General features: G+C 37.9%; 1 protein-coding gene across 1 annotated transcript; it reads right to left on the reverse strand.

Annotated features, from left to right (window-relative positions):
- Positions 1-1442: 1442 nt before the first annotated feature.
- Positions 1443-16151, reverse strand: LOC134805208 (potassium/sodium hyperpolarization-activated cyclic nucleotide-gated channel 3-like). The gene is made up of 10 exons (XM_063778517.1): positions 15943-16151; positions 15417-15567; positions 14232-14425; positions 9805-9933; positions 9421-9519; positions 5772-5845; positions 5108-5249; positions 2749-2867; positions 2163-2267; positions 1443-1580 (listed from the first exon to the last, which is right to left on the reverse strand). Exons 1-10 carry the CDS (start codon positions 16118-16120, stop codon positions 1449-1451), a joined length of 1323 nt encoding a protein of 440 aa, XP_063634587.1. The 5' UTR covers positions 16121-16151; the 3' UTR covers positions 1443-1448.
- Positions 16152-16535: the final 384 nt, after the last annotated feature.

Raw genomic sequence — 16535 nt, forward strand, 5'->3', positions numbered from 1 at the left:
AAAGTATTAAGTAACCAGTCTAGTCTAACCGACATTGTTTTTAATGTTAAGGATCCTTTCAATTTAAGGAATGGTCGGAGGCTGGACACCCGGATTTGTCGAAGGTAATCCAGATGGGACTCCCGGCTAATTGGTATACACTCAATTTTACTAAATGTCAGGGTCAGGTCGCAGTTTATCCCCTGCTGTACGGGCTTGGAGTTAGGGTCTCATCACATTTATAATTTTAATTGAAACACCTGACACCACACTATCAGTGGTTAATATCTAGGAAAACATATAAAAAACTTACAAGTGCGCGTTTTCTCAGAGATAAGACCTAGCTAGAACGAATTTTCGCCCCCGAAAACCCCCATATAGCGAAACGTTAGAGCCGTTTCCGAGATCCCCGAAATATATAAATAAATTATACAAGAATTGCACGATGAAAGGTATAAGATACAGTTACAATTTGACACTGGGTTGAAGGTTTAAAGGGTTAACCCCTGGTTAGTAGGATGGTGCAAGTGGCGATAAAGAAGTATACATTTGTATGGTGATGCATTAGGTAGGTACTTCCATCCTAATGTTTGTCCACGGGAGGTCCTTCCCGGAGGATTAGGTCGTCGATGTGCGTGATGTGTGTGAAGCGCTTGTACGTCTCCTTCTTGATACGGTCCAGCAACGCCGTGTTCAGCTTGGCGAGCTCTCTGTAATATTGGTACTTAACTATTAACTGTACATCACACACGTACCTACTTAGATATCCGAATTATAGATTCAGTATAGTTAAGTAAGTGTTGTCATTATTTGATGCGTGGAATGACCTAATAATCGATGATGATACCTACCTATTTCGTTATTCATAGAACTGTTTCAAATGTATTTGCTTTTCTATATGAGAACACAAACAACATTGAAACCAATTATTGCTATAGCTCTGGGTTTATTAGTCATATACCGTAAAGTCGGGTTACTTTAGCCCTGGAGGGTAACTTTGGCCATTGGGATTTACTCGGTCCAGGTCATATTAATGCACTGAAATTAGGGAAAAATGACATGAGGTTAGTTTTAGCCATAGACTAGGAATCCTCGAGTTTAGAGCGATTATTTCATGCAACCGATGATGCCAAAATTGCGGGGGTGCGCGGGACGAGGTGAGCGAGATCCCGTGCCGTGATTGGTCCGTTCAAATACACGGACGTCACACAAAGACACTTTCGACTCGAACATGGAGTAAAATTACCGTATGCGTGGCAGAGGGGGTAGCGCGACTATGCTAAGTCTGGAGGATGTTTTGTCTGTGGTTTTAGCTCACTTTTGACGTTTTAATGTTTTTACTAGACCCTTTTAAATAAGGTTTTCTTGTGGGTCAAAGTTACCCTCCTTTGGATCAAAGTAACACGAGTTTACGGTATATTATGTCCTAAATAGACAAACTACGAATGAAACTATGAGCATTTCAGTAATCACCTCATATGCTCGAAGCTCAGTCGATAGGTGTGCGTGATTTCAATGGCTACCAGTGTAGTGACGCGCCTGGTGCTCAACGTCAGCAGCGACACCCCGCCGACAAAGTCGCCGTCTTCAAAGTGCATTGCCTACACGAATATGTCCATTTTCAACAAAAAGGGTACTTATTGTCGGTTGTCAATAAGGCGCTATTTCCATATAGCTTCAATTTGAAATCAACCTTATCGACAGCCGACAATGTGGTACCTTTTAGTTGAAAACGTCACATATAGTGACAAGATATAGCTAACTACACAAACTACAGTGACTGAGTGTGGATGTTCTACCATTACAATCAAATCCCTACGAAAGTATAACAAGCGGAGTTAGCTTTTCTCTCTCTCTCTTTTTTGTCGGTCTAGCTCTCTCTTAACTCGTCTTAACTTTTCTCTCTCTCTCTCTAAAACGCCATATACAAGGTGCCCACAAGAGAGAGAGAGAGAAAGAGATTTTAACAGTATATTCCTGATCATATTTAAAGACTAAAATGTTCTATAAACTTTTTTCCTATATGTACACGGACAAGCTGCCCAAAAAGGCGACTAGTTGTAGTAGGTAAGTGATATTTTTTCTTGATGTTTAAATATTTCCAGTAGCTAGTTTCAGTTGTTATTTAAGATAGACCTTTTAGCGGCCACATTTAATGTATATGCATGTGCTTTTAAACTAACCTCAACTCCTTTCACGGTATAAAGAGCCAGGGTCCCCGTGCAAATGAAGTACACGTGCTTGCATAAGTCCCCAACATGGTAGACAAGGTCGTCAGGTAAGAATATCTTAAAAAAAGACATAAAATTCTATTAGCGATAATTTGACACGTGGCAATGAAACAGGCGTCGGTGAATCACCAGGGAGCAAAGCGGTGCGAGAGGGAAAATAGATATTAATTAACAAGAAAGAGCATCCTCGAACCACTTGGCGACCTCGCATTGCTCTGATGGATGCTTGCTGTAGAGACAAACTATGCACCATGCCCCTTAGTCGACTCATAGGGTAATTCGCCAGTAACTGGCCATCGGCCAATAACTGGCCACCCTAAACTAAAAATGAATTCGTTTCACCTATAAACAGATTTTTTTTAGTATAAGGTTTCAATAACTGGCCAGCCTTCAATAACTAGCCACCTTAATTATACTAAAATGAATTCTGTTTATAGTTTTCTAGGTGGCCAGTTACTAACAGGTGGCCAATTACCTTATCTTCCAAATTGAATATAAGAGTAAGTTGGTACGGTAAGTGATTTGAGTACTTACTTACCTCATGTTCAAGATAGCCCATGACTCTGCCCAAGAATGCCGGCGGAAGATTCTGAAGGACCGCCACTTTGTCCACCAAAATCTGGTAAGTATTGAGACGTATCTCATCCCGAAGTTGTGCTGGAATAACATTTATGGTTAAGTTTTAGACAAAATCATCGTTTCAGCTACAAGTTTCTAATGCAGACCAACACTGTCTATTAACTGAACATTCTTGGTAAGGTAAGCGGAGCGGAAAATACGAAAAGCTGGATTCAGGAGATACAATGAATGATTGTATCTTAGAATAAACTGTTGTAAAAGCAAATAATTTACGCAATCATTATATTAATATTATATTTGAATTCAATACTTCCAATGACATTTGACATCATTCCGATTTAGGGGTCAATCGCAGATGGTCTACAACACAAAACTACTAGTGTAATATTTTGTCTATATCGCAATTAGTCTACATTAGTTGAGTATGCTCAGAGCATAAAAAGGTCAACCACGGCGTTGCATGAACAAGAGATTGCCTTTGGCAGGATTGGTCCTTAGGACCCAAGGATGGATTTAAGAAGTGGAGCTACCCAGACTTCTGCGACGTCTGAGGTTAATAATTCGTTAAGTTTGGGTTCTAAGTCAAGTTTAGTATCATTTTCAACTAAATCAAAGATGTAGACATAGATTTCATCCAAATCGGTTCAGCGTTTATTGATTTCCCATACAATCCTACACCTTACATTTCATTTTTAAGGGATTTTTTTTTGGAATAAAAACTATCCTATGTTCTTCCCCGGGACTCAAACTATGTCTATACAAAATTTTATCTTAATCGGTTCAGCGGTTATTGAATCCCCATACAAATTTCCACCTCCCTTTTTACACCATTTAGGGATTATTTTTGACATTAAAAGTATCCTATGTTCTTCCCTGGGACTCAAACCATCTCTATACCAAATTTCAACTAAATTGGTTCAGCAGTTTAAGCGTGACGAAGAATTAAAAAAAAAGTGTTTTTTTCATATTTTATGTGTTTTTACTTCGGAATGGTGCCGGAATGATATCATAAATGAATTCGGCATCCCCGATTTATACGAAAACGATACCAACTTGGCCTAGTAACTAAAATGATATAGATATCAAGAGCCCCCCCCCCCACCCCTAAAAATTTACATCAAAAATCTCGGTGGCTCCACTTCTTAAATCCATCCTTGGGTCTTAAGGACCAATCCTGCCAAAGGAAATCTTTTGTTCATGCAACGCCGTCGTTTAGGGCTTCCACCCTCGACTACATCGCAAACGGTCTAGAACGCAAAATGCCCACTTTTTATATCACCACATTTTACATAGATAGGTTAGGTTCGTTAGGTATCTTCAAATGGCCGAAGGCTAAACAGCACAGAATAGTTAGGAGCTTTTCCGTCGACATCGCTTTAAAGTTAAGATAAAACGGAAAAAATAATGTGGGCATTTTGCGTTCTAGACCGTTTGCGATGTAGACTAATTGCGATATAGACAAAATATTACACCAGTCATTTTGCGTTCTAGACCATCCGCGAATAACCCCGATTTAGTATGCACTTTAGACATTTGACATGCAATCTCTAACATTGTACAGTCACCTGTAAAAATATGGGTGTAGACGACTTACTCAAAAATGTGTCCCATAGTTCTTAATTCACTGACATAAGAGTTATGGGACATATTTTTGAGATTATTTGTACACCCATATTTTTACAGTTGACTGTACATGGTTACGGCCGGTACTTTACACACATACAATCAATATGCGGAGTCATCAACAACTGTAAATACTCTGTATATTTAGGTATTTAAATAAAAGTAAACAAAATCTACCCTCAAATGGCTCTTTAAGCCAGTTGAGGGTAGATGAAAACTTTACATGATCAAATAATGTAGGTTGGACTTTGACCTGACGGTCGTTCAGTCACAGAAGAAATAATAGTACTACCGTACAGAAAGGACACTTCCTACAAACCCGAAGTTTGACAGCGGTTCAGGGTCGAATCATGCTATCCCTTTCTAATATATGGCACTATCCCTTTCGGCTATTTAGGGTTGTCAAAATTCAAGTGATTATCTTATCTGTGGTCGTGCACGCAAAATGAAGTCAAGTGGTGCCAACCCTAATAATTGCTCGGAGCAATGCAGAGCCGAACGGAACCGAGTTCGACCGAAGTCAGGAGTGTCTCCCCACTGGTTCAGTGACTGATCCAGGCGGTTTTGTATTTGGTTGGTTAACCAATAAATGTTATAACTATTTGTATTTGGTTGGTTAACCAATAAATGTTATAACTACCCGAAAATGCCTAAAGATACAGATATAAGTGGACGCCTGTAAAAATGTCATTTTCTACGATCAGTCACGACGGACGCACCTGAGAGGTAGCCGAGAGCTACTGAGTCCTTATAATAGTGGTCTTGGAAGCGATATTCGTAGTAGTCACGCAAACGCCTCATTAGTGGCCCAGGAAACTGGTGGTGACTCATGAATTTCTGTACAAGATAGTGTAGTTATTACAATGATTGTACGCATTTTTCTTGCTCTTCGTATACATATATGTATACGGATGGTTAGGGTCTTATATATATTTGTGTGTTATTGAAACCGTATTCTATAAAGATTATGAGTATTATGACTAGCTAAATGGTTGGCTAACTCAGCCAGCTGTTAATTTTACAACATTCACCTACTTATTGCATCGGGTTTTTCAATTTACCTATTAAATGTACAACACCTACACAATATCCGACGTCAAATTATTTAATTATTTAACAACTATTTAATTATTTACATTTATCGCCTCCCATATAAAAGTTGAACAGGGTGCGTAGCCAACGTGCAATCGTTAACGCCTCGTAGCGAACGAAACGCAACTGTCACTGTCGCACTATAATGGAAGAGTGATAGAGAGAGATGACTACGCTACGGAGCGTTGACGATTGGCACGTTGGTTACGCGTCCTATCTACTATTGACCGATTAGCAGATGTTTAAGTGCTTCGTTTTTGGACTAACCTCAACTTGATCCGCTAACTCCTGGTACCGCAAAGTCGAGTTGTACACGGTCATGTACGTTTTCAGCCAGTACACTATAAAAATTCTATATTTGTAGGTATTAGCTTTAGTAGTCAGTTGACTATACTTCGCGAGAACTGGCCCGTAGGTAACCGTAGTTCCAATTTATCAGGAAAAGTTACATGCCATTGATGCTATGCTGGTAAGCACTACCACGGTTCGTAAGTACTAAGTACGGTCACTGTGCTTTCATGGTATGTGTATGGTGCATGGAGTTATAAGGAGTGAACTGTCACTTTTTTTACCATACTAAATTGAACCTTATCACAGAGCCAGAAAGACGTTCGTACCAGTACAGAGAAAACGGTCCACTTGAGATAGCAAAGGTGGGCCGCGGTGTCTCACTCGCACATGTTGCCAATGTTAAAAATATACCATTGTGGTAGTATTTATATCAATATACTACTAAAATTAAATATCTTCTTATATTATTTAAGTGCTATATTCAGAGTACGGTTCTGATATCTTTTAGGAAATTTGTAAATAATTATGATGTCAATATTATTAACTGATTTAACCAAGCATGTGCACAACAATAAAAAACACTAATTTTGATATGGTAGACATTGTAGTAGTAAGTTTGAATATTAATTGGTATCCCTAACCTGATGACATATTTACAAAACACGTGAATGCAAAATTTCTTAAAAATGGTGAAGAAATGTTGCGTTAAAGGTTGTGGGAGTGAAATAATTTCTAATTGTGTAATATCGTTTCACAAGGAAGCCACAATTATTACATTTTACGATAAAAATACAAGTTAGACATTTAGTGTAGTAAATGAAGCAAGTTGTTGTATGGAGACCCATGCATTAATTTCTCAGTCGATGAAATTTAGCTTGGTTATTGTATAGTATGAGCCGAGACTAACATTATAAATATCCAAAAAAAAAATACTCCTAAGTTAGGTAAAAATACAAATCTGATTATATATTGAACCGAGTAATTCCTCAGTCCAAAATTATTTTACAAAATAATTTATTTGTATCAGTATGTGATACTAGAAAAAAATCTAAAAGTTTTGTCAAACATGAGAATATTTTTTTATGATACTTCCTTTTTTTGACGCTCATTTTCATCGGAAAATTGCTCTGTCAGTTTTTTCTTCTTATATGATCTTAGAATATAATTTGGCGTAGTGGGTAAAAAAATCCAAAATAAAATGCGTATCGAAATGTATGTATTATAGAACTATTAAAAACTGAGAGTGGAAAATTTTTAGATTTTCATTTTGTAGGTATAAAACGGCAATAAAATGGCATTCCAGTGAAAAAATTAGACTGAGCAATTTTCCGGTCCAAGACACGCCAAAAAATTTTATTTTATTAATACTGGTATTTCTGCAGGGATTTTTTTTGATATTTCATATATTGTTGCAATAAGTTACATGAATATGTCTGGTGAAGAAAGTTTGAACGGAGCATTTTTCCGTAAAAAGATATTAACGATTTAAGACTTTAGGTATTTACTTTAATTCTATTATTATTATTCTTTGGAAATTTATACATTACTTTTTATTTATTGATACTTTATCATACTGTAAAGTTTTTTCTGGCTGAGGAATTACTGCGGGGTCCACTACCTTTATTTACTACACTAATTGTCAAACTCATTAGGGTGACCATGATGTCGGCACGATGAGAACCAGTTTTACCACTTCCTTTATGGTTTTACACAATTCTTATTACGTACTTAAACGTAAGTTTTCATAAATAGGTATGTATTTATTTCGGCATGTTTAAATTGGTGAAATGAGAGCCAATACAGAATAAATAATTGCAATAATTGAAATCCAAAGTCCTTAAACATTACAGACACATTTATAAATTGTTATATATAATAATAAAAAAACACATAGACAATAAAAGAAAAATAGAAGTTTATCGTAATTTACTGAGTTTTGGGACGATACCAGAAACGTTACTGGGAATTTAGCCCTCATAAGCACGAGCGCTTTTTCAACGCGCGTAAAGCCCCCTCCAGACTATCCGCGTGAATCGCGGGCGAAGCGCACTCACTCGCGTTCGCGGTTTCGCCCGCGATTCACGCGCATAGTCTGGAGGGGGCTTTACAAAAGGGGTTGAATCCGTTCACACGCTAAATTCGATTTAACGACCAACGCTTAAAGTCGAAAAAAAAAACAAGGCTTGATAAAAAGCGCCACCACCATCGTGTGAACAAATACACATGTTTCCATTTGTTTCATTCTAACGCGCTTTTTTAACGCGCGTTGAAAAAGCGCTCGTGCGTATGAGGGCTTACCCTCTTTGGAAAATTTACTGGGAACGGCACATTTCTTTCACAGTTTCTTTACATTTCACGACTCTTCTCTTTTCGCACAGATGGCCTACCACCGTGAACACCGAAGTTCGCAAATTACGGGCATCTTTCTCTTTTACTCCTATAAAGAAGTAATTACAGTGACAGAGAAAGATGCTCGCAATTTGCGAACTTCGGTGTTTATGGTTTTCGGTGACGCCGAAATAATTTTTAGCTTGTAAGATTTTTACTATTGTACGTATGTTAGTTTGTAAGGTATGTATCTATGGGCCTTAGTCGCCTGATAATAAATGATATTTATTTTTTTAATTTAATTTATGCTCCAGTGACAAGCGTCCTAGTTAAAAACTATAACAAACGGACGTAGCGGATCCACGCGACCCTGAGGCAGTGGCGGATTTGCTCTAAGGCCGAGTAGGCCCGGGCCTAGGGTGGCAGTCTATATGATGGGTGCTGAGAAAGGGGCGTCTAGTGCTTGCTACAGGGCCTGGGGCCTAGGACGGCAAATACTGTAAATCCCCCACTGCCCTGAGGGCCTACCCCAAACCACTTTCGACATTTTGTCTCTCTGTCGCACTTGTAAATTCGTACGTAAGTGTGACAGAGAGGCAACACGTCGAACTTGGTTCGCGGTAGACCCTCTGGTTCTGTCACCATATCTGTCTCTCTATCTCTCTCACTCATACCCGTGTTCTTGACAGACGTTACGGCGGACCACATTCCAGACGATCCACCATGTTCGTGGTCCAGTGCGCCTATTAGCAACAGCTTTTAGAACAACTAAATTAAGTGCCTAAGGTTGTGTGAAGCGTTTTACAGAAGAGAAAAAAAACTATATCCATCCCTTTTCAGGCCACAATACTAGTACAGCGAAAATACAGTATGATTCTCTATAACTATGCACGAATAAGAAAAGATCCTGGCCAAACTATATATTCAATGTTATCCTAATATCCCACATACATATGACTTATGGTCACCCTAATTAGAAAGAGATGCAACGGCCCACCTTGACTTCTCATGTGGACACACTTTTTGGCTAATGTACTCTGTCCGGTTTACTCTCTAGGTCCGTGGTATGGTGACATTCGTATGAAATGAAATTAATATGGAAGTAGTTTTGTGCTTCTATGTAGGAGTATAACTTATCTTTAGTTTTATAATGTCTTTGGAAAGGGGGCACAGTCTACTCGTAAGGACTCGTGTCGGAGGCCAAATTTAATTTAGGATTACTGAACCAATGAAAGTAATTACCTAGCCGTACCGGGAACGGCCTAAATAGGACAAAACAGTAACGTCATTTGTTTACCAATTGAGTACATCTTGAACATGGCTCCCAATAACATTATAAATGAGTTGACTACTATCTCGGTCTCATAATAGGTCTTGAACATGTTGAACCCAGTACCTGTAGACGAAATTAGTTTCATAATCTTATGTACTTTAAGGACTGATCAATGACCGTTGGCAGAAGTGGCAGGCGTGAAGGCAGATTTTGGTTCAGGATTCAGAGATGCATTTTGATTCTATATAATTTTGAAATATGTCGGACGTACGCATTATATTCTTTTTATTTACCTACTCATATACCTAAGTATGTTCAGTATGTCAAACTCTACCTCAAATTAAATACAGACAAATATTTTTTCAACAAACACGATACAATTAAAAACGTTTGTAAAAATGAACTTACTACAAAACGCAGACGCAGCTACAAACATGGCTTTTATGTAGCGTTCCTTGCTCGAGACGTCATAGAAAGCACGCGAAACGTTGAGTGTATCGAGGAACCCCGTGAATCCCTTTGGAACATGCCCGGAAACTGCCAAGAAAGTGTTAAATTAGCTTTAAAAGTATCTCTTATTGCTGGGATGTTGCTTGGTAACCAAGGACGTGATTAAATAACACCTTACCATAATGTTCCAAACACGAGGGTATATAGAAAAAGCAGGTAAAGCAATGTATAGCAAGCATGACAAGAAATACGTGCCGGATAACTCGGTACCAGAGGTGCGAAGTAGTCACTATCTGCCAAAGAAACACAGTTTAATTAGGTACAGTCACCTGCAATAATATGTTACACAACGAAGCTCGCAAAAATATCTGACATGATCTTCGAAGAGTAACATATTTCTTCTAAACTCACGGGTATATACATCCCGGTCATTTGATAGGCGTGCGTGGGGATACAGATCCAACACGTAGAGGCCCTTTGGAGAAGTTTGCTGTTATGTACAGTACAATTAATTATGTACAGTTAATTAGGTACAGTCACCTGCAATAATATAAGTTACACAACGAAGCTCGCAAAAATATCTGACATGATCTTCGAAGAGTAACATATTATTATTATTGTAGGTGACTGTACCTATAATCATACTGAATCACTGACTTTTGAGTTGATTCACAAAAGGTGGCGCGTGAGAGTGAGTGAAATACGAGTAAGTCGTAAATATAATTTGAATTTAGTGCTTTATTCAATAAAACTAAATGAAATAAACAAAAACAAACATTAGACTGGTCATATTTTTGTAAAAATAGATTTCGACTGGCAAATCATATAACTTTTTGGAAACCGGGTTTTTTAAACTAATTAGACCCCGCTGAACCCGATTATTTGTTGTCCAGTTGCTTGATCGAATTCGTGACCGGAAGTGAGACATTTGATATTAAAGGTCCCTTTTTAGGGTTCCGTACCTCAAAAGGAAAAAACGGAACCCTTATAGGATCACTCGTGCGTCTGTCTGTCTGTCTGTCTGTCTGTCTGTCTGTCTGTCTGTCCGTCTGTCACAGCCCATTTTCTCCAAAAGTACTAGACCAATTAAGTTGAAATTTGGTACACACATGTAAATTTGACGGACATCTTACGTAAACAAATGAATTTTAAACACGGAGGCCACTTTAGGGGGGTAAATGAGAAAATTAAAAAATAATGTTTTTTAAACTATATCGTGTTACATATCAAATGAAAGCTTCGAGCAACACGGAAGGGAGGCGGCATTCGCACTATTTCCCCTCTGCCGAGGTACAAGATTAGCGCGTCAATCTAATCTAGCGCGGGTAATAAAACTAGTTGCACTTGGATTTTTCACTAGACCGAGTCCAGACGCGCGCGTGAACACTGCTGCACAAAAATGCCTGTTTGCTCGGTTTTTGGTTATAAAAAGAGGTTGGGGACATCAAATTTACAAAAAGAAAGTGTTACATTTCACATGTAATATTTTTTTTTACATATCATACGTTTAATTACATTCAAACACAATTATTATATTTTAGTCTCATGTAATTGTTGGATTTATCGATTTTGCTCGCTCAGTACAAATTGCGGATCGGTCGAGCGACAAATCCGACTTCTCATCTCTCAGAATACAATAACATACTTCAACGAAAATGTGTTAGTGTGCGTGTTGTGACACTTGTCACTCGTCCGTACACAAAAAGAGATCGAGGTTTGCAAGATTTGTCTTTGACGTGTGTCATTTTCTATGTTTTTGTGTCGTCATTACAGATTGGATTTTGTATGTAAGTGTGTGAGAAGTGCGACTGTGTCCACCTTTCCCCCCGCGAAAAATGGCAGAAAGATTTGTACGGTGAGATATCGCTTGGGCCCCTCCCTTCCGATGTGTCGGAAGCCGGTGTTGCTCGAAGAATGAAAGAGCTCATTTTGAGAAACTCAAATATATTTTTTTGTAATATAACACTTTAAACTCTCGCGTTTTGTACACATATTTAATTACACAAACGACCAGTGACCAGACGACTTGGGGACCAGTGATTCAAATGTTGAAACCAGCGGATATATCTTCGGACCAGTGTACGGATACTGTGAGTGTTGCGTGTCGTGCCGTGGACAATAAACATTAAACTTTAACGGGTAGCTACAATTTCTTTGTCTACCCCGAACATTTTTATAAACAAATTTCGGGTAGTTTAGTGGTGTTTTATTAATATCTCCGTTGACATTTGTTGGGACGTCAGTCTTTCCGTGACCACAGCTGGTGCAACTCAGCTGAAACGTCGGAATTAAAGGTAAAAACAATGAAATTATATCGCGGTAGACCCGTTTGTGTAATTAAATATATTTTTTTGTAATTTTAAAATGAATAGTTTAGAAATTATTTATGAAAATAGCCAAAAAATGACCATTCCCCCCCCCCCCTTTATCTCCGAATCTACTCGATCTAAAATTATGAAATAAATGTACGAAATACTTCGTTACCTATAGATGACAGAAAAACCTATCAGAAATATGCAGTCAAGCGTGAGTCGGACTAATTACTTAATTTTTGATCCGACCCCTACGGGTTTATTACAGGCAATTCAATCGCGTTTCACATACAAGGTGGTCCAAACCTTGACGTAAAATTTTTTTTTAGATTCCGCGCGTCGTGGGCTGTCAGAATATATCCCAGGTATGTTAACCGACATTTCGTAGTTTTCGAGTTTTGAATTTTTTAACTTTTAACTTTTGTTAAGAAATTCCGGGGTGAAGCTTTGCTTTGCTTTTATGCCTACTAGGTATTTATTGTTTGTGGTATTTGCACTGATAACACGAAATAGCGATGGGGAAGTGACTCCATAAAATAACAGTAGGTATTGGAGCAGGTAAAAATGAACCCTTTGTAGATAACAACCCGTTGCGACGCGGGTCCAGTTAAGATAATGATTAATTAAGCAAAATGAAATGATGCTTGGTCAATTACATCCGGCAACCATTACGAGTTATTTACGACAAAACTAAAAAAAGGACATGTGAACTGATTGTAATTAGCTTTCTTCTTTTAATATCGTTTTAAATATTGATCCTAGAGAAAAGTGTTCAAAATGTTTTTTGGAGGAAATTTTATGTAGATTATTTATTCTTAAAAACCAATTTTGCTATGGGACACCGTTTACGAGTTATTTACAAAAAAAAAACTAAAAAGGGACTTTAAAATTGATCATAATTAACTTACCCGCTGCTTTATCTTTTTAAATATTGATCATAGCGAAAAGTGTTCTACATGTTTCTTGTAGGAAATTTTATGTTTATTATTTATGTGCAAGATCTATTTTTGCTTTGAGTCATACTTTTCAATTTATTAACGAAAAAATAAAAACAAGGAATCTTAGAATTTATTTTAATTAACTTTCCCTCTTTATTATCTTTTTAAATATTTATCCCTGCGAAAAGTGTACACAATAATAATGTTGTGCAAATTATTAACGTTTAACAATTTTTTTTGATATTGTCCACCGTTTACGAGTTATTTAGGAAAAACTAAAAAAAGGGACCTTAGAAGTGAATATAATTAAAACCCGCGTAATATCTCTTTGAATATTGATACTAGCGAAAAATTGTACGGAATCTTTCTTGTAGGCAATTTTATGCAGATTACTTATGTGTAAGAACATTTTTTGCTATGCGCCACCGTTTAAGAGTTATTTACGAAAAACTAAAAAAAGGGACCTTTAATATCAAATATCTCATTTCCGGTCAAGAATTCGATCAAGCAACCGGCAAATTCTGGGCTATAACCGCGAAAATCGAAGTTCGCAAATTGCGGGCATTTTTCTCTGTCACTCTAATTACGCCTTCATTGGAGTAAAAGAGAAAGAGCCCCGCAATTTGTGAATTTCGGTTTTCGCGGTAGCCCCTCTATTTCAGCGGGGTCTAATTAGGTTAAAAAACCCAGTTGCCAAAAAGTAATATGATTTGCCAGTCGCATCAAGAACGAGAGCGATTTTGAATTTTTTTGTCTAGTCTACATGAAAAAACTTACTACTTACTACTAACCTAACCTATAGGTTCATTACAACAATGTAGTTCATTAAATTGGCATAGTCTAAGCTACATTGCCGGTTGTTGACAAGGTCTATTATATAAAAAAAAAAAAATTGTTACCAGGTAACAACCGTAAATTTTATTACTTATTTAAAAACATTTACCCTACCTATTTATTTATTTACTGCCGGTCTAGCCAAGGTTACAATCGCTATCGCTTCGACAACGAAAAGCATTACGAGTATGTCTCTCTATCACTCTTCCATATTAGTGTGATAGTGACAGTTGCGTTTTGATCGCTACGGAGCGTAAGCGATTGGCATCTTGGCTACGCGGCCTGCTCGAAAATTACATACATGGATCTTTATAGCGCACCTGTATGAGAGTCCTAAGGTCATTCAGAATAGTGAATATCCGCACGCCCCGAACTAAAGGTAGGAAGTCTGGGATCAACATATCCTTGCGCCCCCTTTTTCTTATCATAAGCAAAACGTAGGAAACCGGAATGGATGATATCAGATCTGGTAATAAGTAGCTAAAAATGTATGCCCTGTGAAATAGAATAGCGGTCAGCGCCCGTATCCTGATGAATGCTGATTCGTCGTAACTTACAGGTAGGTACATTAATAGGGGGCTAGGCGGTAGGTACATTGAAGGGGATACATTAAAAAGACTAAAGGATTTCGAAGGTTAGCTGGAAGAGATCCCTTAGGGATAAGTTCGCCTTTATACTTCCATTACTGTAATTTATTTTTGTAAACCTGTGTTGTGTAATAAAGTGATTACTATTACTACTACTACATTAGACATTAGACTCCAACCAAAACCTTAGAATATTAAAGTTGGCTTGATTTTTCACACATTTTCATCTGTATATCGTTACTCTGCATACCGTAGCAGTATACTTACTTTTCGTATAAAAAAACCGGGCAAGTGCGACTCGGACTCGCGCACGAAGGGTTCCGTACCATAATGCAAAAAAACCACTCCAGACGTTGCTTAACTTTGGTCAAAAATCACGTTTGTTGTATGGGAGCCCCATTTAAATCTTTATTTTATTCTGTTTTTAGTATTTGTTGTTATAGCGGCAACAGAAATACATCATCTGTGAAAATTTCAACTGTCTAGCTATCACGGTTCGTGAGATACAGCCTGGTGACAGACGGACGGACGGACGGACGGACGGACGGACGGACGGACAGCGAAGTCTTAGTAATAGGGTCCCGTTTTACCCTTTGGGTACGGAACCCTAAAAAGCTAGTGATATAGGTAGCTAAGGCATCAGACGAGCATAATTCTACACAAAAATATATTTTCAGAATAAGTAGATGAGATAAAACCGCGCGATGGTCATTTTTTCCGTCGAAATTTTTTGCGACAAGAGTTGGGGAAAAAGTAGGACAGCAATATTATTATACTGATTTATACAGAATTTAATTGGTTTATTACAAAATAATTCCCCTAACGTGGGCGCCACTGGATAGTTCGACGCTGTGTTAACAATATTAATTATTAAGTAGGTATGATAAGTAAAATCTCACCTCGCAATTCTTCTACGGTCAAGTACAATCAACGCTGATTCGCTCTTCAAAATACCGATGTTAAAACATATTATTATGTCGATTAGGCATATAATTTGGATACCCATGAGAATTACGTCGCAGTCTTCAAGATATAACATGTTGAAAGGATCTGTTATGATACAAAATCGCAGGGTCGCCGTTACAATATGAGCAAGGTTAACGAATATCATTAAGCTTTTCCAAAAAAGGCTGCAATGAAAAAAGCGGCATTATAATTAAAGATTCTTGAGTAGTCATAAAATAACATATATTATACCTACCTATATTTCTAACTTCTAAATATAAATAAAAATATTTACAGACAATGCACAGCGTAAGCTGCTGAGCTAAGATGGTTGCACATCTACCAAGGGTTTTGAAAGAACAGAAGAATGAAAGGGTAGACTCTATGAGGGTGGAAATGGGGTTGAAAGTTCTGACGACTTCCACGCGGAACAATTAGCGAGCGGAGGCTAGTACAATGTAGTTCCAAACCTGAACATGCTAAGCGGATGGATGACACTCCTGCCTTCCAGAAAGTAACGCCTGCGCTCTTCCAGCAGAGCGAGGTAGCTCCGTAAATAATCAGAGATGAGTGGGTGGCGTTCGGATATCAAAAACTGCTTGTGTACCTCTCTGCACACGCGACTACGCCAGCTCGCGTTCGGTTTTTTGATAAGCATACTCTCAGACCCTGAATATTATGTCAACAACAATTACCTACATTTTAAAAGGTGCGCATATTATATATAGTAGATCGTTAAATAAATTAATCTTACCGAGCCCTAAGGCGCACTTATGATTTCTTTTCAAGGACATACTTGCTAGAAGAAAATAGACCCGCAGCTTGTAAAGCTTTTTGGACGAATGTAACCAATTGTCAAGTAACGTCATTCATTATTTTTTCACATTGTCAAAGAATAGTTTTAAAATTATGAGTGAAAAACTCTGTGGTTCGGTTATCAGTGATCGCTCCTCTCTCATAAATAAAAGTGTTGGAATGAGCCCTTAAGCAAAGAGGATCTTGAATTACTCTATGCCCTTGGCTTAAAGGGCTCGTATTCAGGTCAATAATGTAAAAAAAAACTCTCTGCGCAT

This window comes from Cydia splendana, chromosome Z, assembly GCF_910591565.1.
Source record: "Cydia splendana chromosome Z, ilCydSple1.2, whole genome shotgun sequence".
NCBI classification, from domain to species: domain Eukaryota; kingdom Metazoa; phylum Arthropoda; class Insecta; order Lepidoptera; family Tortricidae; genus Cydia; species Cydia splendana.

Bases quoted from the DNA above. Each gene is read 5' to 3' on its own strand.
- LOC134805208 (XM_063778517.1), bottom strand. From the start codon at position 16,120: ATGCTTATCAAAAAACCGAACGCGAGCTGGCGTAGTCGCGTGTGCAGA. The intron at 15,568-15,942 runs GCATGTTCAGGT...GTATCATAACAG, and splicing joins GAGTGTCATCCATCCGCTTA to ATCCTTTCAACATGTTATAT. The intron at 9,520-9,804 runs GTAAGTTCATTT...TTTCGTCTACAG, and splicing joins AGCTGCGTCTGCGTTTTGTA to GTACTGGGTTCAACATGTTC.